The sequence below is a fragment of the Scomber japonicus genome, chromosome 19 (genome assembly GCF_027409825.1).
Source record: "Scomber japonicus isolate fScoJap1 chromosome 19, fScoJap1.pri, whole genome shotgun sequence".
NCBI lineage: Eukaryota > Metazoa > Chordata > Actinopteri > Scombriformes > Scombridae > Scomber > Scomber japonicus.
The window spans coordinates 15850747-15876434 of NC_070596.1; the positions used below are offsets into that span (position 1 = coordinate 15850747).

Here is a 25688-nt window from a genome sequence, read left to right on the forward strand (position 1 = left end):
TTTCACTTTGAATCTGGAGCACCTGTTACTCTTATTTTTCCTTGAGAAACAACTACATAGAATATTCTGATTCACAAAGTTGCTATAGCTGATTTGAAACTTACAAGCGTACAGCTGTTAAAGTGTCTTGTTGAATGTAACATACAGTATAGGTGGAAATACATTCATATACATTAGCATGTTATGTCAAATCTCTAAAGTGTGTTTTTTTGTCTCCTGTTGTTGTTCACTGTTGCACAGGGTTATTTCAGCAAAATGTTTCCTTTAGTTGGTGCATGTCTGCAATGTGAGTACATACTATTACTGTATGTAAGATACCAGTGTGTAGAGTGATCAAGTGGCCAGAAAATGAATGGGAACAGAGCTGTGAGGGAATTAACCGAAGTACAGCTTACTGGCAGCCGGGCCTGCTGACAAAAACAAGAAGGCTGAGTTGAGATTCAGCAAGACCTGGCCCAGTGACCTTCATAGGGGGAGAGAGAGAGGGAGAGAGAGAGAGAAAGAGAGAGAGAGAGATTTTGTTCTGCTGTTCTTGGCCAGTGCCTGATGTTGGAAAATCACAGAACACTTTCTTAACTGCACCCTCAGAGCCAGACAGAGACACTTCTTTACATGAAATCTATCTCTATAAGGTTGTGCGGCTGTTTTGTAACCAGTGTGCCCATGGGTGAAATCTGAGCCACAGGTGTGGTTCAGGTGCAGTGACCACTTGGCCCGCAGAAAGGGCTTTGAGCATCACTAGAATCACAACTTTTCACTCAGCTTTCACTGAAATATAAAGAGATGTTGAAACAACATGCCCCACTGGGTGATTTGATAAGGTTCTTGTGAAGAAGCTTTATCAGTGGGTACAAAGAAAAGTACACATTTTACATGGATATCTGATCAGTTAACCTGAAACTTCAGCTTACGTTTGTTAAGATGCATCACAGCTGTAGTTTTATAATACAAGACTTGTCAAATTTATTTCATTGAACTTCAACAACATGGCAAGTGGACTCAAATGGCTACCAACTGCTGTGTAATTATACAATTTAAAATTCAACACTGTGTTATCTGAGTGATTTGCAATGCAATGAGAGAGTCTGTTCCACTGAAATTGCCATAAAGCAGTTGGAGACATTGTTACAAAGCCTGTATGGTGAAATGCTTTCAGAGATTGCATGTTACAATTATGAATCACACACTCAGTACACAGTATCTGATCAGCCATATATCTGTTGTTTGCCTTTCCATCATCGTAGCAACAGTTAAATTGAATGTCACCGTGATAACTTTGTAGAGCAGTAAAATCCTTCCTTATGATATTGTTAACTGATGTGCAGCGTTTTGGCATCGAGCCGATGTATTACTCCAACTGGACCTGCTGGATTATATTTCAATGTGTCACTGGTACCTGAAGCAACATGCCCCCTTCGTTTTCTTTCAATGTTGGGCTGTTTCCGGTCTGAACACCCACTTAATGCCAAGCCTAGAAGGTTCAACAGTGCCTCTCAAGGTAGCTTCAAGCTTCAAACAAAAGTGCTGGTTTTAACGTTAGATAGCAGGATGGTGGTGGAAATGATGTGTTCAGGGGGTATGCATGAAAACATTTCTTAATCTAACAATCCAAAAGTCAGTTCTATAACTTTCAGTTATAGAACAGATGTGCCTATAGAGTTGGGCAATACTGAGGACTTTGTAAGTGAAAGTAATTGAATCTGCAGTCAGACACAAAGACAGTGGGGAGTGATACTTAATGTACTTATCGCTTTAATATCTCTGGTTGTTGTGGAGTTGTTGTAAATTGATTAGTTGGATAAAAGATTTTATAATAGAAGATTTAATCCATATTATGTGTGCGTGAAAATGGATGTGCTTTATATTGTATAAAATACTTTTAAATTACTGCTTTACATGCCATCTCTTGGTTAAGTTTACTCAACTAGCTAGAAGGAGTGTTTAGTGAAATATTTACGAGTATCACAAAAGTTTTGACATTTACAATTGCCTCGCAGAACTTGTGTGGCTGCCACAAACTTAATTATAACCTGCACACTGTGAATCTTTATGTATGTGTTAAATGCTATAAATTCAAGTTTGAGTTTACGAGTTTGCCGGTATTTCTTTTTTCCATCAGACAGGTCAGATCCTGAAATTAACAGTGATTGAAGATATGTTCTCATAGAAGCACTTTCTTTAAAGCTTAAGATTAGTTTAAACCTCCCTGAATTTTTGAGTGATTTAAAATTATTAATAATTCCCCAAAACTGACAGTACTCTTGTTTTCCTGCATTCTTCTGGAAGTGAAACAGGCTGAAAAAGCATGCGTATTGGCAGAGAAAAATGAAAAACGGAAGTAATAATGCTTCTTTGCTTTTCAATATCATCACTTCATTAATGAAACGGACAGAGAGAAAGACAGAGTAGAAGAATGAGACGGCGTGACAGGCTGAGGGAGGGGAAGGAGGGAGAATCTTGCTGTGACAGCCTTTTACTCCTTATGAATGACATTTTTCATCCCCCTCAGCATTCTTCTGGATTTCAAAGCATCAATCTCAGCAGAATGATTTGGCCCTAGTATTGTGTGTGTCTTGAATACTTGAATATTCATCAGTGTCTTTCTTACCTTGAGAGTCTCTGTAGAGATCTTATAACATATTGTTATTATGCAGTGATTAACAGTGGTGAATATAGATATTGTCTGATACATTGTATGGACATTAGTGTCTAGATTTAGACTGATATATATAGTGCTCATTAGAAAATACTGATAACATCCTAAAATAAACTTAATAAAAGGCTTAAAGCGCTGTTGTAACCAAAAATACCAAACGTTTGCTGCTTCCAGCTTTTCAAATATGTAAATTTACCATCTTCATCTTTTCTGTTATACTGTAAATTGAACATCTTTGGGCTTGGGACTATTTGTTAGACAAATTAGGTAATCTGAATATGTTACCCTGAGCCTTTGGAAAGTGTGATGGACAATCTCCACATTTTTCTGACAATTTGTAGACTTAACGATGAATTTATCAATCTGTCAAATTGTTAATGAAAGGAATCATACAACACTAGTCCCACTGCATGGTAAGAAAGATATCATTGTTCTCAATGAACAGAGGATGCAAGTCTTTGTCGGACCGGGTGATGAAGACAGTGTCACGCTTTCTCGACTGTTGTACCCCGATTGGACCATTTGGGGCAGACAGCTGCGTTGCCACGGTAATAAACTGCTTTCCAAGATTCTATGACAGCAGTTTTAACACTGAGCTGCTGAAAATCCTCCTAATTTCACAGAGCTGTGGTTCAGTTTGGCCACGGCTGGAACATCGCTCATGATACGCATTCCATCTCTGCCTGGAGTAATTTCATCATCTGTGTTCTGCCATGGCTTTTTGTTTCACAGGTTAGCGTTGATTTTTCACAGTCATCCATCCCATTTTTCTTGCTTTGCGATGAAAGGTATATTTGCTCCCTTAAAGTCCTTTTCTGAAATAAGCACCATGGCTCATTTTCATGGTGTATTCTAACACTACCGCCAGTACTAATGTAAGGGCTCTATTTCATAAGAAAATGTTTGCCTTATGAAATGGAGACAGATTATTGCAAACAACCAAACTGCATTAATTAATCTCTGACTGTTAGAGGGCAGAATGTGGGGGATACAGAGTCTGCAAAACAAATTGAAAATAATCTCACAACTAAACTACTCCCCACCCGTTTCTCCTAGTCTCTCCCAAATCAAAACATAACACTCTCTGTACAGAGAGGTTAAAGCTAGCAGTGTAGCACCATGGATGAAAATGAAACATAGCCTCCATACAGTGCCAGCAGAAAGGTCATCATTTTACGTGCCACCATGACAAGTAGTGCCTGATGTACTGAAGTGCAATATGCTCAATCATTTCTGTCTGTGGACTAAAATATATGTTATACTTATTCTATTCAAAGAGCAATTCATGTGAGCTGTGCTGAGGGTCTCTATGTGACAAGCGCACAGCTCTACAGAAGAGGGTCTACACACTTTAATAAATTCCACAGTCAGTTCAGATATGAATGGTTAATGGGTTGTGTGTTGGTAGCAGCACTGTCAAAAGGCTGACGAGATTCTGTGGCTGAGATTTGTGACTTTCCACACACATGAAAGGCATGAAAGCAATTGACAGTTGTGGCTCTTCATATCCTTTTGATTTTTATTGGACCTAATGACCTGAGTTCTGATAATACACAGACTGATTTCAGAATGATTGACTGTGATAAATAACTTTATGTGGTAACTTTTGTGCAGAGGAATTTTTTTTGTGTTTTTTTGTTTTTTTTTCATATCCCTAACTTTTTGAGCTGCTGTAGTGGTGACTTTTCCTCACTGTGGGATCAATAAAGTTGATCTTATCTTATCTTATGTCAGGTCCAGCCCCTGCAATTCCAACTGGCCACTTTGCTTAAACAGTCTCACAGACCAGCTCTGTTCCTTGGGGCTTTGATTAAACATTTTCACTATTTTGATGTGAGAAGGTACTGTATGAATGTCTTCATATGACAGTTTTCATAAACTTCTGCAGTTCATACAAAATGGTCAAAATTGAAGCAGCAGAGGCTGAGATATCCAGACTTTTAGTCCCTATACAGCATGTTAAACTCTAACATTGAGGCATCCTACATTTAATTCAACAGCATCTTTTGTTAGACTTCCTACAAATGGTATGCTCCACTTTGTAACATAAAAGACATTAAAGTTATATTTTCAAACGTCAAGTAGCATGTTGACTAAACTGAACCTTAATATGTAAAATTGTTGGAGTGCCCCTTTAAAATAACTTTTCAAATTGTGTTCTGGTGCTTTCTCATTCCAATTGCAATAAACATTGTGGCTTCACAGTGCGATTGAGGTGCTGACAGAACGATTACTCTGGCAGTATTAATCATGCTGTAACTATGTGTGTGATGACAGATGTGTTTTTGTTGTTTAGATATGAGCTAAGAGAGAGAATGAGGTTAAGAAAATGGAAGGGAAGTGAAGAGTTAATTTCACTGAAAGCAAGTCCTCCAGCTAGTCTGCCCCACTTTCAACCCCTTTATGTGATGGGGTGACCCCCACCTACAGAGCTGCTCACTCCCCTAGACCCCCATCCCTGTGGGCTGAGTAGGCTGTCTGAGAATACAGGGAGGCTCCACGCTGGGTGTTTGATGGAGCGCAGAAGGGTGTGTGAGGTGCACTGACCCATTCACATTGCTCCCCATGCACTCGTGCTCCAGAATAGCCTGACTTATCACATGTAATACACAGCCCTGCACAAATAAGGAGTGACAGCTATAGGGCTAGTGCATCACCGGAGAGGAGAAGTGGCTTCTGGGAGTTGCTGTTCCCACCCAGTGAGACTTTAAGAGGGGACAGATGTGGGGTGGCTACTCCACCATTTGCTTGTTGTTGTTGTTGTTGTTGTTTTGCCCCCCTCCATTACTGCTTTAACACCACCAAGAGCCTTTTTGCTTTTCTTTGCTTTCCACCAACCATTTGGAATGGATAAACATCTACTTCGAGGAAACAGTCATTATCTTACATGAAAATCCGGTCATCTCTGAGATGTTTATGATTTGTGTAAGTGCTGCAGTAGATTTGATGTAATCTGTCTAATAGCTCAGTTAATCCTCTTAACTTGTAACCCACTTAAATCTTTCACCAGTGGAATGTGTCCCTATTGTTGTCGCTTTTTCCTGCGGCATTGCATGTTTGCATGTGTGTCTGTGTGCATTGGATTAGTGTGAAGTTGCAAAGTTGTGGCGGTGCCTGGAGGTGTGAGGTTTAATCACCTCTAATCACCTGACGTGTGATGGCCTGATCCCTCTTACAGCTCTACAAGCGTTTGTGTTTTCACCCCTTTCACACACAGACTCACATGAGGAACTGAGCGTGATTCAGCCCACTTCTCAACGTTAATACCAGACTCTGGGTGACCGATTTATGCCTGGTCCCTGCCATTCATATAACACCTGTGTCCGCAGCTGTAGTTCCGTACATGTTATGTTGGCTGTCTGTGTTCTTTTCCACATTCCTTCCTTTTTTGTCTGTTTTCTTCTTTTAATTTTGTGATGTTTTTTGTATTTTATAGTATTATGGAAAATAATCCTAAAATTATTTATAGCAATAAAGAAATTGGTGATGTGCAGAGAGTACAAGGTAACACCAGGTGTAACATAATTAACCCAATCATTTCTCTACACTGATTTTTAAGCATCTTTGCAATTGAGAGGAACAAGATTTCTATCTGACTGAATGCACAATAATAGCAACTCTGTAATCCCCATCCTTGGAGTTTCTTGTGCACAGCTTTTCACACCAAATCTGAGCAGACCTTGACCCACATATAACTCCGGTTGGGAGTACTGTTGCTGAGCCAGTAAGGATCCTCTACAATGACCTGTTCACAGTCACACCAACATTTTCTTTTTGGGTTTCTACTTCAGTGCATCAAACAGTTCTGAGCTCTGACTTTCTCTGCCTTGCAGGATTTGACACCATATGGTTTCTCCCAATGTATATGTACCTCTCTGAAAGTTTATACTCCTTAGTTCTTAGTTTCTGTGTCCCTATTGGCATGCTATGTGTTTGTATGCCTGTAGCAATAGTTCATAATGCTTTCACCACAGTCTTCACACCTCATTCAGCCCCTGATCACATCTCATGGCCTTGGTTCACCCCCTGTTGCCCCCTTCTTCTCTGTTCTGTATGAGTGATGTGAAAATATTTAATGTGTGTGTGTGATGGAGAGAGAGGCAGTGTGTGGATTCTGATATACTCAGCTGTTCCCTCTGTAGTGAACCGGCAGTGGAAAGGGCTGGACAAATAGCACTGTGAGAGAGCAACTAAGTAACACCCTCCTCCCCCCCTCTTTTCTCCCCCCTTCTCTTTCTCTGTGTCTGTCTCTCCCAGGCTGTCAGTGTGGAGTAGTGCTGGAGGCTGCGGGGCGGCTGCGTGCTGTGGGAAGTTCCTGAGAGTGCAGAGTGGCAGAGTCACTCACAGAGAAACACTTGTACAGAAAGAGGACTAGTACTCTTTTGCAGAAGGATATAATACGCAGTCTCACACCTACCGCCTCATTGCACGGGCGTGTTTGTCGTGGCAGTGCCTCAGGGATTTGAAGGAGGCGGGCAACTGCGTCGTTGCTGGCGTGATGGTGATGTGGCTGCTTCAGGAGTGGGCCTGGCAGGCTGTTCTCCTGGTGACTGGACTGGCATCGTTGAGCCGTGGATCTGATGGTGAGTACTGTGTTTCGATGCCTTCACTGTCCCGCTGCCCCTTGTTTACAGTCACTGAGAGGCTAGTGAGACTGAGGCCTTCATGCAGTTCTTTTTTTGTTGCAAAAGACACATTAGATTTTGTGTAGCAGCTGCTTTGGTATCTGTATTTGTGATTTGAGGAGTTAATAAAGAAGCATGTTTTCACAAATGTTACTGTCATACACATCATACAGTGACAGGTTGGTTGCTGGGAGGTTATCCTTGTTTTTTTTTTTTCATTTATTTATTTATTTATTTTTTGCTCTGTGGTATTTATGATGAGCAGCAGCTATCAGGATCTCCACAGGGGCTACCATGAGAACGGGCGTGCATTTATCTGCCCCGTTGTCCCGAGCCCTCCCTTCCCCCGTTCATGTTTTGAATTGTTTGAAGATGGACAGCCAGTTGTCTTTTACGATGAATGCCAGCAGTGTCACGGTGCCCCGTAAGGTTGTGACAGCCAGGGAGGGTCGACAAGCTCCCACCCTCAAGAAGATGACACTTGTGCATTTGCTCTTTTTCTGAGCAGGAGAAATGAGTGACAGAGTCGGTCAATATGAGTATTAGTACAGGTATGATTTGAAATTTCCTTTTTTAATGTATTAAAACACCGGTTTTACACACAGTTATCTGATTAATCAGTTAATAGTTTAAATCAGTTCTTTTATATTTTGGGCTACTGGACTGTTTGTTGCTCAAAACAAGCAATCTGAAGATGTCACCTGGGGCTTTTGGAAATTGTAATGGACCAAACAAATAATCAATAATGAAAATAATCAATTTTTTAAAATCCTACTTTCAGTGGTTTACATGGCTTTATCTGAGAAGAATAATACACTTATTAAGACTACAGTTGGGTGTCAGGCTGTTAAGTCAGAATCTGGGTGCAGATACACACACGTACACACGCACAGTATTTATAAATATTACCATTAAGAGATGGTCTGGAAAATTTCACTATATGACCGTTTGCTGTGACTGTATTCCCCTTAAATGATAGATGGTGTGCCTGTTCTTTAATTTAGTGTTGTATTTATGCTCCCCTGATGCTGCCATGGCCTCCTCTCTTCTTATTATTCTTAAATTAGAATGTACTCAGTATATGGTACATTGTGTATATGCCCTGTACATGTTTATATGTGGTAAGTCTGAAGATTTGTCAAGGTGTTAGTAAAGTATAGTGAAGTATTTAAGAATTCAACAGCGGATGATGTGATTATGATAGAAACATGTGACTAATTCTAATTTATTTCACACAAAGCAACAAAGTTTGGGATCTTAATCTTGGTACAGAGAGAAGCAACACTGGAATTGTGTTAAAGACCAGCTGTAAAATCCCTTACTGACTGAGCGGTTCAGTGCTAGCTGTAACTTTCACAGTTGGTCATGAAATACCTCGGCTGCTGATGAATGCGCCTTCACAAAGTTCCTTTACTCTTATCTGTGCAGACTGAGGTCAGTGTTTTTAACGTCTCATCCAATAGTAGTTCGGTGAGTTGAAGAATTCAGTGTTTATACAGGTATATAAGGCATGTGACAAGATGGGGTGAATTTCAGGGATGATTATCTTTTCAAACAGTCTGACTGTACACTAACAGGAAGCAAAGTCTCTGGTTGTTCCTGTCAGTGTAGACTGACAAATAGTGGGTGAAATGAAACTGTGAACTATACTAAACCTCTTTCTGCTGCTTCCTTAGTTTCACTCTGTCTGTTGACTTTCTTTCACCAGTACTTTAGTCTACAGTTGCCTTTCCTGTCTCCTTTTGTGATGTGATCTTTTAAAGGTCTCTCAAATGAGTAAAACATGTGGGAGGTTGCCCATAAATCAAAGTGGTACAGTCACTTTGCCACCTGTTTCTATTGGTTGGTGTGTTTCACAGAGAGTTGATGAGTTCTGGTGGCATTCTTCCTGTAGCAATGCAAATAAATACACAAAACTGACTTTAGTTAAATGACAATAATACACTTTTGATGGCCGCATTTTAAAATTATATTGGTTTTGGATCATTTCCTCCACCTACATTTTGGTTTTGTTTTGTGACCATGATAACTCAGCTTGTCTTTGCCAAAAGCTGCTGGTACAGCTACTATCAGTCAAGGAGAAACACTTGCTTGTAATGGCCCATCACTTAAAACACAGATATCCACTTCAGATGTCAAGCACCAGCCAAGAGACACACTGATGCACTGATGGATATAAGCTATTTCAAAAAACACTGCTTTTTTCAATCTTAGCCCAAGAAGAAATAGAAAAGGACTCCAACAAGTTCTCTTTACTCCACTAAAGCCTTCCTCTGGTCTTCTGGCCAGACATGCATGATCAACAGGGCTCCCTGAGGAGCTGCTTCCAAGTACAGTGCGTAGTGTTTTCATTCACAGCGATCCTGAAATACCTAAAAATGTCAGTGTGTCTCTGTTGGAGCATTCAGAGGGGGTATTTGTTTAGACTTCTTAGAACCTTTTATTTTCTGTATCTCCTCTCCAGTTATACAAGATACAAGAAACTACTTTTAATTACAATAGTTTCTAGTTGGAATCCAGGACAGGGAGAAAGGGATACTTTTGAAGCTCTTTAAGAGTAATTATATTTTTGCTGTGAATCAATAGCGTGTGATTTCATCAAGAGCTTCTGCGTACATGCTGTAGACTTTGGAGCTTGTGAATTAGAATTATATGAATCTTTCTAAATTTCTAAAGGGAGGCTTTTTGCGTCCAATGTTGTCAAAAAAGTGAGACTAAATTGTATGGTTTCAAGCTTTCAACATGTACTCCAAAAAAATGTCATCAACAGTTTTCAAGGCCTTACAGACAGTGTTATGTAGCACATTGACTATACTTAATGCTCGTTGGAGGACATCTGTTTGAAGTGTTGCGGAGAATAAGGTCAGAGTCTAGTGTGGTGCAGCGGTCCAGCAGTACAAAACAGCAGCAGTTGGTCCTCAGCAGGACCGGGCTCCTTCAGCATTCTGTGAGCTGCTTCCTGTCAGGATGTGGATACGGTTCCCCCCACACAGAATTTGATCCCCAGGCAGATGTGCTGCTCCAGTAGTCAGGCTTGGGACCATAGACTGTGCGTTTGTGCAATAGTTGTTCATGTGCACCACATGACTATATCTGCTTTGTGAGATTTGGAGGCTCAGGACTTCTTTTTTTTGTTCTCGTAAATTCTGAAGGACTAGAAAGGGACTACCAAAGTGTAAACCCTTTCCAGTTGTGACCTTAAAAAACTTGCATCTTCTGAACAATGACCTTTCTCAGAACAACGCCGCATAATACTGTAGTTTTGGCTTACAAGACGACCTGTGTAGCATTTGATATCCAAGATTATGAACAATGAAACGTAACAATTCAACCCTTGGGTCAGGTGCAGTTGTTTCATAAAATGTAAGCATATCTTCTAGCTTCATAGAGACCTTGGACTAACCTTGAGTACAAAAAAAAGCTTCTCCCCACTTTTTTGTGGCAGAGGTAATATTGTGGGGTTAAGTGACATACTGTGGTGACGCTTTGGCTGTATTCTCTCAGTATGTCTGTAATGGAGCCCAGCATTACTCAGTGGTTTGTGGGTTTTTCCAGTAAGTCCAGACCACATGGATAGATAGAAAAGCAGTGAGATGCATTGAGATGAGACTATTACATGGGTACATACCCTGTGTTCAATACAATGCCTTGGTTTCACAACATGGCAACATCTACACCTGTTCTGTGTCTGTCAGGCTTGTGTGTGAGTTTATGTGCCTGTGCCAGTTTGTCTGCAAAAATGAAAGATACAGCAAATTGTCCAACATGTGTTCAGTGTGGCTGCGATGTGTTTTTATATTCAGCATGTGTTTGGTATTTTATTTAATGTGATGTCTTGAGAAAGGAAGATCCTGCACTCTGCTATTGCTAAGCATCACTTTTTATTGATCATGCTAACATTTTGACCCCTCTGGAGTATTTTGAACAATTCTTACAATGATCTTAAACGGTTAATGCTCCACCCATCCTGTGTGCACAGGTGTGGTAAAATTATTCTCGTGTGGGTGTGTCTCTCATTAACTAACAGTGACATGTGTACAATCTGTCACATTATAATCCACACTTAAGAAAGACAGAAACAAATGAGTCACAATGACACATACTTATGTCTGTTTAGAAGAACATTCAGCACATCTAATGAATGAAAATATCAGCCTGGTAGCTTTTGAAAGTTATTCAACGAAAATTGAGCGCACCATAAATAAGTCTTTTTAATCCCAAAATTCTTTAGAGCATGACATGACATGGAAGCTCATTGTTCAGTTCTTTGGGGAGTTAAATATTCAGTGTACTTCTCTTTTATTAAGAATTTCATTGATTTTACCACCTCTCTTTGGCAGAGTCACTTTTACAATGCCTTGGAACCTGAATGATGAAATATCATGTTTAAAGCCACTGAAATATACTTCTATTGGGTAATTTCTCACATTCACATTTGACATTGAGCACATCAGCAGCATCCTTTGCTGAATTTGAAAAAGGTTTTAACAAGGCCTGTGTACTTTTTTAAAAATCGATTTAACGTTACAATGTACAAGGCTATCTCTGAGATTATGTAATATGGCCTTTCAGAGATCAAGAAATCAATTGTTATAAAAGAATACACCACAGAAAAGAAATACACCATCATGTTTAGTTCAACCTCTCCTCTTAACTGCCATTACTAAGAAACATTAGCGCATATTATCATCAGATCCAGCAATGTCCATGATGTCTCACTTGTTCCTCTTTTTCTTTTCTTTGTATTATATGTGGACTATAGTGTGACAGATTGTACACATGTCACTGTCAATTATTGAGAATAGTTGTCTCATTGTCTCACACCTGTGCACACAGAATGGGTGGAGCATTAGCCATTTAAGATCATTGTTGTGAGAGTTGTGTAAAATACTCTTGATGAATGTCCAGCGGGAGGGAAATGTTAATATGATTAAAAAATTATGCTGAGCAAGTGATACTCTTCAATGCACCTGCATCTGAGATAATAGGATGTGTGAATATCTCCTTTGAAAAAATATAATGTGATATGAAACATATTTTACTTTTGGTTTTGATATTCAAGATCATCCATACATTCATGTGCTGTGTAATGTGTGGTCCATGAGTGATCTCTGTATACGCTACCTTTTCCTTTTATGATGCAAGTGACTCTCTGTTCCTGGCATTTATTATGAATACAGCATTTCACCTCAGTGTCTGCTGTGCATACGCCTGTCAGTGTTTGACTATTTTGTTGTGGATATAGCAGCTCTCTGCTGTATTCACACCCATGTGTAATGTTTTCTCAGTATGACGGGTGTGAATCCCTGACAGTAGAGCTTTTTTTTTTTTTGGCTGAAAATGGGATTGGGTTATAATCTGGAGCAGGGTGTACAGCAGACAGATCTCCCTTCATAAATCTGTTTTGGCATCAGAGCTGCGGGTGGTGGGAGCCTCAAAGTGATCATCCTTTTCCTTCATAAAGGCAGTCTGGTCACGGCCGGTAAACACAGAACAGGTTGCTGGAAGCTGTACGGTGGAAACAGATGACCTGAGAAGGAGAGGAGAGATTGGAATGTGCTCTTCTCATACGTTTGTGTGTGTGTGAGTGTCTCATATAGCAGAGGACTTTGAAGCCTGTAGGGGGTTAAGAGGGATGAGGGTGCGACGGTTGGGTGGAGGAGGATGTATGGTCCCTTGGCAGATTGGCTGTGACCCCCTTGGGGTCAGAGTGCACTCTGAAGACACTGGGGAAGATGTCTCCTTTGAGGGTGATTTATCATGGCCACCTGGAGGAACTTATCTTGCTTTTCTCTCTTGTCCTCCTCTCTGCCTCTGATGAAAAGTCTGTGTGAAGGTCTCAGTTCACAGATTAAATAGCCGTGGTGCCGAAATGGGCTCTTGTGAAACAACCGTGTTAATTGAAACACATTTCAGAGATTCTCTCCATTTTCCTACACAATAAAATATCTCCTTTTAACGTTTCCTTTCTTAGTCACTCAGTAGTAACTTAACCTTGCATTGGTTTCTACGGAGCCCCTCTGGTGACATGGTCAAAATCAAAATTAAATTGTGGCCACAATATAGCTATAACGTGCACACGAAATACTAATTTTTGGCCATGAAATAAGCATAATGTGCACATGAAATACTAATTAATAATATTAATATCATTCCTGGACAGCTGGATAAGCAAATCGAGCGCACCTTCTCTAAGGTCTAAGGTAGAGGCATTAGAGGGCCTAAAGCTACACAGTGGACAGGGACAGTATGATAGAGTTTTATTTTAGGCTGGGAATGAACTACAAAGACATTCTGAAAAGCCTGGCATTTCAAGGAACCATCATTACCGAGAGACATTTAACAGGATATTGAAAGCCAGGTTCTAGAGAAGGTGCGCTCGATTTGCTTACCCAGCTGTCCAGGAATAATATTAATATTATTAATTAGTATTTCGTGTGCATGTTATACCTATTTCGTGGCCACGAATTAGTAAAAGCATGTGCCATGCATGCACTCTTGAAAAAAATATGTGCATTGTTAAACATGTAGGTGTAAAAACCCTAGTCAGGTGAGTTTATGTTTGATTATTTATAAATATAGTCTGAATGTACTTCGAGACAACAGTAAGGGAGATCCCCAGACACTCAGTATGAAAAAAGAAAACAAAAAAAGTAAACTTTAAGAAAAAAAGAGCTGAATAATAGAAAAGTAGAACATAAAAAAATCTGTCAGACATAAAATGAGGACCTGAGAAGGTAGTTGAAAATGCACCCTTTAAAATATACAATGTAACAATCTATTGGATAAACAGCTGTATCTGGTGTGGGAATGTTCTCTTTTGTTATCAGTATCATCATAGGAATGACACACAGTCCACAGTCATGCCATCATTGTCAACACGGAAAACACTTCCACTGTATGTAAGGAGGAAGGAAGGCTGACAATGTTCAGCCACAGCCTTGAGTAATGAAACAATATGAGAGGCACACTCAGCAGATGAGCCATCATTACTAATACTGATCAAATTGGGAAGCTTAAGCTGGTTTAGAAGTGTCTAAAGATGCAGTACCATGGATGGTGATGACCTGTGACTGAAGGTTCTCCAGATGGAGTAATTCACTAGATGTAACCTCCAATTTCTCCAGTATGTAAAACACTGACACTCAGTGTGTGTCTGTAGTTGAAGGGGCAGCCTGTGGAATGTGTGGGCGATGTAGATCAGATTTCGGGGTGACCTTGAGTGTGCTCCGTAGCTGACATAGCAAGTCTGTTTGTTGTATGTGTTCGTTCGTGTGTGTGTGTGTGTGTGTGTGTGTGTGTGTGTGTGTGTGTGTGTGTGTGTGTGTGAGAGAGAGAGAGAGAGGGACAGAGAAACAAAGTGTGTACTGGAGGAGTATATTAAAACGAACTATAATATTATGAATCTACTGAGTTATGCACTGAGTTGCCCATGTATCTTGCAGTATTAGAAACTACACAAGATTATGTCATACGATTATATTTTCTGTTAGTAGTTTAAGCCTAACATAGATGTCCTCTCCCTTAAGACTCCTGCTGGCTTTACACCCTAGAGCCTCTTTGATAGTCTGTTGAACATGCAGTGTCTCTGTAGTTAATCTGTTCATATTCTCTGTGTGACACTCTCCCCATGCACAATCCTCTCTCTGACGACAATACAGTCGTGTCTTACTTAAAAATTCCCAGAGAAGTGACCATACACACATACACACACACACGTCCTCCACTAACTTGATAGTTATGGACTTACAAAGCTTCTTGTGTCAGTGCTATATGGAAGTTGTGTACATGAACCACACATAAGAAATCGTTTTGATATCAGTATCTTAATTTTAGCCACAATTAACTATATAAGATTAGGTTTGCTCAGATCATTTTCATAAAGGACAGTGTATAATTTTGTAGTTAATGTGATTTGAGTCATGTGTGCAGGTTGAAAGCACATTTTAAACCAAACTGATGTGGCAAGGTGTAGAGAAGGGTGTGAAAATTCCACTCATGCAAAATAATGTATGTGAGAGCCACATTAAATGCTAATTATGTGTAGGAGGTGAAATGTTCAGTATCTTGTGCAACCAGATTTGTGCTACTGCTTTGCATACAGCATGTTGAACTTTGCATCACATAGTTTGAACATGTTTAACTCAAGGGAAGGGTATGAATTATTGCCAGATCACAACTTATTTCAAACAGGAAGATGATAATAAGAAAAGGTAACAATCAAAGGGCATTACTCTGACCTTGATTATCAAAGTTTTAGTGTAACAAACTACACATCACAACTACCTTATTTTCTATTCCAAAGCAGGATTGTTCTTCCCTTACAATAAAAATGACATCAGCGTTCCCTGGAATGACCTGCCCCTGTGTTTTTTACTCACCCACTGCCTTTGTAAAAGTTTAAAAACAATAGCTGAAAGCTGATATGGTCAGAAAGTATCTGAAAGCCTGGTATGTTCATGAAACATTCCTGTCTTGGTTTTTTTGTTTTTTTTTGCACACTCGTAGAGCAGATGTAATTGAAAAACCAAGGCCACTGTGTGATTGTGGATCAGAACACCCCCGCAAAATTCCCCTCTGGCAGAAAAACTAACACAGATTGGAAGGACACAGAGTACCACTTAAAGAACAGTCATTGTGTTTATACCATACTCTGACTCAGCCTTTTCATCACGTTGTCCTCCTGAGCATTACTTGTGTCCCTTTTTTCAGTGTATGGTTAGTTTTGAACCACTGCTTTGATCTACTTACACCTATTAAAAGTGCACCTGCCCACAATAGAATAAAAGAGAGAGAAAAGACAGATATACTTAATGTCCTAATGTCTTTGTAGTTTGTATTTGCAGGGGAATATTCACTGTCATGTCAGCTAACATGAACATAAACTTGTAGCTTGGTCTTGGACTGTGCTTGAAATGATTCAGCTGGTACAGACAGTGGGTACAGTGATAAAGACAGCACATTAAGAAAAAAAGTAAGAATCTGACAGCAAGAGAATGAGAGGAAGACATCCATCTAGACTAGTGTGGCACAACACTGTTCAGCTCACTGACCACAGAGGCCTTCTGGGATGAACTGCTGTCAGAACTGCTTTTATGCTGTATTGACAGAACAAATGTACATTTAGTTACTTGATAGTAAGGATAAGAAAGATATAAGTTGATATGAAAACTATTCAGCATGAGGCATTCTTAATGAACAGTGTGCAATCAAAACATTTTTCCAGAGATTATTAAATGTTTCAAGTAATGATGTTTGGTCAAAGATTTAGTGTTACATCTCAAGGCTGCCTTCTCCTATTTTCCAGTTCAAAGCAACATTGTTCTTCCCTTGCAAGAAAAAATGACATCAGCCTTTCTTCGAGTGACCTGCCCCTGTGTTCTTTGCTTACTCACTGCCTTTGTAAAAATTTTAATGTACTGATTCTTATATCGGTCCAATATTAACTCAAATATCTAGATCGGGTATTGGTGACAATGGGCCAATCTGGTATCACATACCATTATTTTAATAAATAACAATTCAGTAAATTAATATCTGTGTATTTATTTGTTATGTTTTGCTTCACAAAGTTAGGAAATTAATGTATAAGTCAAGCCAGTCAAGCTCCCAGTGTGTGGCATACATCTTATCAATTAAATACTGGTATCTGATTGATACTCAGTATTGGCTGACACCCAAAGCCCAGGTATCGGTATTGGGACTGAAAAAGTCAAATCAGTGCATCCCTTAGTCAGGAAGTTTATAGTTTTATTGTTTTAAGTGATATTATAAAGCTCCAGCTTTCAGAGTTTGCTATCTGTGCCAAATATGGTAGATGGATTATCTTTTATTTATCTTTTTAATATTGCAGCATGTGCACACACTTGTGAAACACTTCAAAAACACTAAGCATACCAGGCACTGTAGGCAGGCAGACATGCACATGCACAATGATATGCACGCACACACACATTCTCTTGCACACACATTCTCTCTCTCTCTCTCTCTCTCTCTCTCTCTCTCTCTCTCACACACACACACACACACACACACACACACACACACACACACACACACACACACACACACACACACACACATACAACACAAAGACTTCTTTCTGGTGAAGAGTGTTATTCTGGTTCCAGACTTCATGCAGGTACATTGAGTCCAGTCCAGAACAGCAGGGTTGCTTTCAGCAGCACGTATTCACACGTTCTGTAGATAGCATTGCTATGGTAACAGTGCCAAGAAAGGCAAAACTCTGGTGCCCATTCAAAATTAGTAGAAATGTTGTATGGCTGCTTTGATTATTTATATATTTAATATTCCAGAGTTATGTGTACTTAAGTTCTCTCTTTCTGTACAGCCAACATGTTGGACACCATGCTGCTGAAGAACGGATGGAAGGGGGCATCTGAGCGAAGGGGAGAGGAGAGCAGCAGCACAGCCACAGTTTCAGCTCAGAACATGCTTCGGTGTCACTGCAACCAATGCCCTGAACACTCTGTCAACAATACTTGCATGTATGTTGGAGGACAAACACAAGCATGTTTGCACACACACAAACACACACTCACACAAACACTCACATACAAACTACAAAAATAACTCCCTCTATCCAGGCTATTAAAGGGAAACATAAGTAATTATAGCTAAGAGACCTCTAATCACCTGATCAGATGTACACAATGTTTACTGTTTAGCTGCATCCTTTAATGAAATCCCTCAAGCCTCTTTTAGGCAAAGTTAATTATCACCAGCACACTAGCCTTAGAGGGATTACTATTGTAATAAGTGTATAATGGCATGTGTTGTATGTTATTTAAGAGCATGTGATATGAATATTTTCATTATCATCTAATCTCTCAATTTTGTTGCTGTTTATTTTTGTCCAACTGAAACACAAAACAGAGAAAAGAAAAAATCGTCACATTTGTCGATAAATCATCATACAGTAGCAATATCTGAGACCATTTTGTGTCGAGTTCCTGTATTAACTAAATGATTCCTTCACATTTTTTTCAAGACTCTTTTAAAGCCGGCCCACATCTATATGTACATTGAAAGCATTACTGGTCACTTTAATTGTCTCCCTGTCCATACTGGCCATGAAGAGATCCCTTACCAGTCATCTTTCTGTGCAAAAATGCATATTAAAGTTCTGAGTTACCCAAATCAACTGGGTATCTTCAAAAGTTAGAGACGTTTTAGTACAAAATTCTCCTCTTTGTGTTACTATATTTCCACTGCAGCTCAGCACAGAAATAATGTAAAACACAAATACAAAATGTTGTACTAAAAAGATTGTAGCTTTGGAAGATACCAATCTGATCTACTATATCTAACCCTGAATTAGCTGAATTAATTTTGACACAAAATGAGGATTTTGGATTTTGTCCATCATCACTTTGAAATGACTTCTATTGAAGATCTCCTTATGGCTAGTACAGCATGGACATGAGGAACAATTACAAAAACAAATGTACATATCAGCATGTAATTATGACTTGATAAGACTTGTAAAAATGTGCATCCTTTAAGCTTTATCTAATGTGTATTCTATCTTACAAAATGTGAGCCTCACATTCAGTAAAATGCCATCAAACCCCAAGACGATGATGAAAGTAGTTGTGTACAATGTTTACCTATATGGTGTGTGTGTGTGTGTGTGTGTGTGTGTGTGTGTGTGCTTTGGTAGGACTGACGGTACCTGCTTCACTATGGTGAAGGAGGAGGAGGAGGGTGTGGCTGTACTCACTGCAGGTTGTTTGGGACGGGATGGTGCTGAGTTCCAATGCAGGGTAAGTCAGCTAGTATGTGTGTTTGTTACTGTGTATATGTGCATGGGTTTCTGCTTGGATGAATACTTGCACATGTGTATCTCTATCCTTCTTCATGAGCTGTTGTTAAGTCTTAATGAGCTTTTCCTTGACTCACAGTGGCTCTTTATGAGACTTGTCCAGCCTGTTATCTTTACACACAGTGAAAAAATCTTTGGTATACTGTCAAGTGTTCTCATTAGGAATAAGTGTGGCTGTAAATATTCGTTACTCTGGTGTGTTCATGGAGATTCATGTTTGCATGATAGGACACATGGAATGCACGTGAGAGGAGAGCTCTCGAGTGTTGCACAGATCACAACTACTGTAACAGAGACTTGCATCCTACTCTTCCTCCACTCAGGACCTCTGGTAAGACACACACACACACACATGCACAAACACATGAGTTCACACAGGTTTTCACACACTGAAATCCTGCCCCACTTTAAAGCGTGAGTGGCTTTTAGAATGGGCTCATTCTGGCCACGCTGGGCTGTGATGGGTAGTGACAGTTTAAACTGTTACAAACCACAGTGTGGTGCTGAAGTGAAGGGGCACATGCTGCTCCGGGGCGCAGGGAGGGAGAGAGCGAGAGAAAGAGAGAGGCAGGTGAAACAGAGCCTGCAGACTTGGCTTGTTCTCTCACCCTCTAATGAAAAGGACAGCCTCTCCCCAGGGCCTGCTTGAGTTTCTTGCCTTGGGACGGATGTGAGATATCTGTCCATCTGTCACTCCACAACACACACACACACACACACACACACACACACACACATTCTTTCTCTCGCTCCAAGCCTTTGTCTGTCACACATACCATTAAGCTTTTACACAGCCTCACACACTTTATTCGACCTTCAAGCAAACAAGTCAGTTTGAGAGAAATTTTTTAAAATGTAATTGTCTTTGTTTTGCAACTTGGTCTTGTTTTTATAGTTATAATCATTAATTCTAATGGTGGTGATCACATTGTACTCTCCAAAGGGGAGTACAACTGGGATCTGAGAACATGGCAACATTGCTACAACATAGTCCAAATGGGGCAAAAAAAATGACTGGTGAGATACTCAGATAGGGTGTAAACAGGAAAATGATCAAAACAACTTTATTTAGGATTAAAATTAAAGTGAGTGCACCTGAAGTGTATAATCCCTCACACAGGAAAATTGTGTGCATGTACAACTACAGCAAATACTTTTAGTCAAGGCTAAACCAGCAAGTTTTGTTCTGAATTATGATGGATGTTTTTAATGGACAGTTTTGGTAATAAATTCACCATTTGCCTTTGCTTTCTCTTCCATATATAAAATTGGCTAACACTGGAACTCAATGAACTTGCAGGGAGCTCAAAGGCCACTTTACTATTTTTCCTTTGTCCACTTCTTTGGAACTGCATAGTGTGCAGTTCTGTGCACACCATGAAGTATCACCTGTGTTCATGCATCTGTGTTTGTGTGTCTGATTGACAGAATTGCAGTAGAAAAGCTAGAGCCCCAGAGCTGCTTTAGGCCTCTGGAGTTTCTGTAGCATTGTCAGTGTGACACCTGATCTGTGGGATTCAGGAAGGGGATGTGATCGATCACGCGCTGCGAGACGGAGGTTGGGGGTGGGGTTAGAGGGTGGATGGGGAAAAGGGGTTTGTTCCCTGACAATGAAAACTTGAGAGATGTTGGAGTTGATAATGATGAACAAAGGACTGTGATCATCTATTCACCAGTTCTCATTTGACTGACTTTGGATTACTCACATTAAAGGATGGTAAAATAATAAAAATGGCATGAAGTTAATATTAATACATCTTCTTGTTTTTTTTAGATTATGTGGGCAGCAGTATCCAGTACATGGCTCTCTTCATTTCAATCACAGTCTGTAGTATCTTCCTCGGTGTCATCCTCGTCATCTGCTGTCTCAGGTACGAAAGTTGACAACCTCTCAGTCACATATCAACAAACTGACGCTCCCTGATCTGTTAGTTGGTAAACACTGCATTCTCTTTCCATGCCAGATATAAGCGGCAGGAGTCACGGCCACGCTACAGCATCAACTTGGAACAGGGGGAGACCTACATCCCCCCTGGGGAGTCACTGAAAGACCTGATAGAGCATTCACGCAGTATTGGGTCTGGCTCTGGGTCAGGACTCCCTCTATTGGTAAGAAGAAAGCAGTGCACATCTCTCTCAACATCTAAAGCCTAGTGTGATATTGTTGACATCGGTTTGCATTACATCAGACAGGATTTTTAACATGTTCACACATGTAAAAACAATTTATTACGATTTGCTTGGAATCATTACTTTTTCAAATTGTTTTAAAAACAATAACAGAATCAGATCATATGATCATGATGCATACCTTTTAAATTGAATGAATAACAAGCTGCCCTCAAACCTGACTCTTACATTCCTCTCAGACATTTCAAAGCTTTATTATGTGATGCTTTTTCTATATAATTCTTGTAACTGTTCTTATCATTAATTCATTTTTTAATGTGTAGTTGTGCTGTTTCTTTTTACTGATTGTGCTCTTGCCTTATGGTTTTTTGTTATCAGGTATCTTCTTGGAAAGGAGATCTTAATCTCAATGAGACTGCCTGATAAAATTAAGATTATTATTATTATTATTATTGTTTAAAAAAAAACAATCCCACAGAAAGGTGGGAGAATTACCACAAGTAGAGTTTTGCAAATTAAAGGCACATGTTGCATAAAAAACCTTCCATGATGTGGTTTCAAAGGGAAATTACATATTAAAACATAATTAAAACATAACATAACAATGTATATTTATATATTTTACAATCACTATGTTTACAGGTGCAGCGCACCATCGCCAAGCAGATTCAGATGGTCAAACAGATTGGGAAAGGGCGATACGGAGAGGTCTGGATGGGCAAATGGAGAGGAGAGCGTGTGGCTGTCAAAGTCTTCTTCACCACAGAGGAAGAGAGCTGGTTCAGAGAGACTGAAATCTATCAGACCTTCCTGATGAGACATGACAATATACTGGGTAAATAAAAATGTATGGAGTGTAAACAAAAAAAGAACTGGATGCCAGTGAAAGAAATATTCCCAAAGGTTACCTAAATCTCATGTACCTTTTTTCATTCCTATCATTTCCACTTTCCAACCCTCAGGATTCATAGCAGCTGACATTAAAGGGACTGGCTCATGGACTCAGCTCTACCTAATCACAGACTACCATGAGAACGGATCTTTATATGACTACCTCAAGTCCAATACCTTAGATGTCAAGGCTCTGCTGAAACTGGCCTACTCGTCGATATCAGGCCTCTGTCACCTGCACACAGAGATCTATGGCACACAGGGCAAACCAGCCATCGCACACAGAGACCTGAAGAGTAAAAACATTTTGGTTAAAAAAAATGCGTCTTGTTGTATAGCAGACCTCGGACTTGCTGTCAAGTTTAACAGGTAACATACATTTTGATCTACATTTTAATGCAGTATCTCAGAGTATCTTTCAAAGTCACTGAACTATGCAAAAATGTCTTGTCTTCTATGGCTCAGTGACACCAATGAAGTGGATATTCCTCCCAACCTGCGAGTTGGTACAAAGCGCTACATGCCGCCTGAAGTCTTGGAGGAGAGCCTAAACAGGAGCTACTTCCAGTCTTTCATAATGGCTGACATGTATAGTTTTGGCCTTATCATTTGGGAGATGGCTCGACGTTGTATCTCTGGAGGTCAGTAAAAAAAAAAACCTCCAACCTTTTTTAGTTTAATTTAAATATTATCTGTCTGGATGTTTTTGTAATGATCCCTCTGATTCCCACACATATCTGTTTTTCCTGAAGGCATTGTGGAGGAGTATCAGCTGCCCTACCATGACCTCGTGCCCACTGATCCTTCCTACGAGGACATGAGAGAGGTCGTCTGTATTAAGAAACAAAGACCTTCATTTGCTAACCGCTGGAGCAGTGATGAGGTATTCTGAATATTTGCACATACCACTTTCTTACATTACATATCATCAAAAGACTTAATATGTTGTAATTAATGGCTTCATTAATTGTTGATGCATCATTTCATGTTTTACAATGCCATAATAAGTTCTTTGAAACATCAGAGGTTGCCTTATTGGAATAAATCTATTTGTTCGGTAAATATTCTCTTCCACATTTTTAACGGTGGGGAAAGTGTCTTATTAGAAAATCAGTGAGTCATGGTTTTCTTATATAATGATAACTCATCAGGTCTGCAACTACAAATTTTGATAGGTTGGTAAAAATGTGATCTTGGTCCAGGTGCTCTGCAGCTGTTTTTCAAAAGTTAAGTGGTTGAACGCTAGATTAAATAGACAGCCAATTTATGCTGAAGGATACATGCATGCCAAAGAGTTTTTTTAACAACCTGAAAACCCCAAGGTTGCTCTTCAAATTGCTAAGAATGAATAATTATTAAAGCCATTTGTCACCACTTTCTGTAAAGCCGTATGAAGTGTAGTATTTCTATTTATTTATTTTCCATAACACATTATTAACTGTCAGGTTTCGCTCTGTGTTCTCAATGTCTCACTGTGTTCTTATGTGCTTGTGTGTATCAGTGTCTACGACAGATGGGAAAACTAATGTCAGAGTGCTGGGCTCACAACCCCGCCTCCCGCCTCACAGCCCTGAGGGTGAAAAAGACCCTGGCGAAGATGTTAGAGTCCCAAGACATCAAACTGTGACAGAGACTCAAGAGAGATGCTGTCATCACCCAGAGAATTGTCACTGGCACTGTGCCACTTACACTGGCCAATAGAAGAAAGGGAATGTACGTGGAGGGGATGAGAAAAGACTGTGAATGATAGGACAAAGGAAATTGACAGGGAAGATGAGTGATAAAGATAAAAGTTGACGGGGAGCCAGAATAAATGAGAGGCAAAAGATTTATTATGTTGAGGCAGTTCTGCCTTCCCGTTGTCTGGGACTCGTCTGCCTCAGTCCAAGTGTTGAGACTGTGCTTTCTGTGGAAGCTGAGTCGTTGTGGGGTCCAGACTGTCCAGGGGGGCAGGCAGACAGGGAGGGACCTGTGCAGGAGAGGAGGACTGAAATCCTGAAATCCCTCTGATTGGTTCTAAACAGAGGAAGCTCCTGCTCGACCCTCCTAAAGCCATATAGCAGTATTCTATATGCAGTCTTTTGTACTGTCACAGCTGTCAATCAGTTGCTTCCTGCTGTGACATCACAGCTCAGTTACCTTGGACCTTTGACTATCAACTCCATCCAAAGTGACTGTCATCCATCCAAAGAACTGTCTAAAATATGTTCAGTGACCTCACTGTCAAATACATTATTATTATTATTATTGTTATTATTATTATTATCATTATTATTATTATTATTATTATTAATATGGAACTAAACAAAACCCAAGTACAGCTAAATTATTGAAAAAAAACAAAGATTTTTCTATATGTGATTTCAAGTACATTTTTTTAAATATTGAAGTATGACCTCTGGGTAAAAAAAGTTTTGTTATTGATGGATCTGTGTCCTTTAGGCCTTCAGGGCTGAGACTGTTGTCCCCTCACTCTCTTCTCTTCCCACTCACAATTCAATTGTACATTATTGAACTGAAATGTATTGATTATTACTGCCTTGCTGGATGTTCTAATGTGTTTTTGATGATTTATCTGTGTACAGAATACATCCCATCCACTCTACCACTATGGCATGTGCCTTACATGTATTTAATCTGTACATATGTGATTATAAAAGTGTGTGAGTGGCTCTGGATAACATTCTCTAATAAAACAACTATGTGTCATGAAGGCCTGTACATTTATGTCGTAAGATTTATTTTCATCTCACAATGCAAACAAAAACTCCTCATGCTCCGTTTTCAATGTTGCATATAAATATAATTTATTATTAGTCTTAAAAATTCTTTCTTACACTTTGTACAATAACTTGACAGATGAAAATGCAAGCAGTTGCAAGGAACATCATGAGTGCCAGAAACAGACAGGCTACATTCTCACTATACACAATAATAATCATGAAGCTGAAGAACGAGGGATTGCAAAGGCTAGCCCACTGAGAAGATTGTTTCAAAAAGATGCAAAGTTTGCATAGACTGCTTTACGAAAACTGGGACAACTGCCATCAAAAAATCAAGAATTAACCAAAAACACCTGAACAGTAACAAGTGCTGCTCCATCAAAGGAATGTTGCATTTACAAATATCACTATTTTTATGCACAGGGTCAGTGTCATCATGATCACTGATGGCTTCTGTCATTAATGTACAAACACACAGAAGTCTGAGTTACCATAATATCTCCCATTACACTCAAAATTAGATGACTGTCATTCAGTTGTGCACACAAGAGATGAACAAGAAATGTAGCAGTTTAGAATGACACTTGACATTTAGATGATTACCTCCCATACTAAATTTAACCTCATACACTTTATGCCAATTATTTGGTAAAAAGCAGTTGTCTTCCGTTGCATTAGTCCTACAAAAATATACTTATTTGACAAACCACACACTTCCTCTCTTTTCCACAAGCGCTACCTCTCCTTTCTGGTTGCATGTATGTAGATGACATCATCTTGAACAACATACAAATCATTAGCATCAGTCATGGAGTTTA

The 25688-nt window shown here is 39.6% G+C and overlaps 1 protein-coding gene across 1 annotated transcript; it reads left to right on the forward strand.

Moving 5' to 3' along the window:
* Positions 1-6945: 6945 nt before the first annotated feature.
* On the forward strand, positions 6946-24858 carry bmpr1bb (bone morphogenetic protein receptor, type IBb). The gene is made up of 11 exons (XM_053339388.1): positions 6946-7239; positions 17633-17789; positions 18965-19067; positions 19355-19457; positions 20901-20997; positions 21091-21235; positions 21899-22091; positions 22219-22516; positions 22613-22788; positions 22900-23030; positions 23649-24858. Exons 1-11 carry the CDS (start codon positions 7155-7157, stop codon positions 23772-23774), a joined length of 1614 nt encoding a protein of 537 aa, XP_053195363.1. The 5' UTR covers positions 6946-7154; the 3' UTR covers positions 23775-24858.
* The last annotated feature ends 830 nt before the right edge of the window (positions 24859-25688 follow it).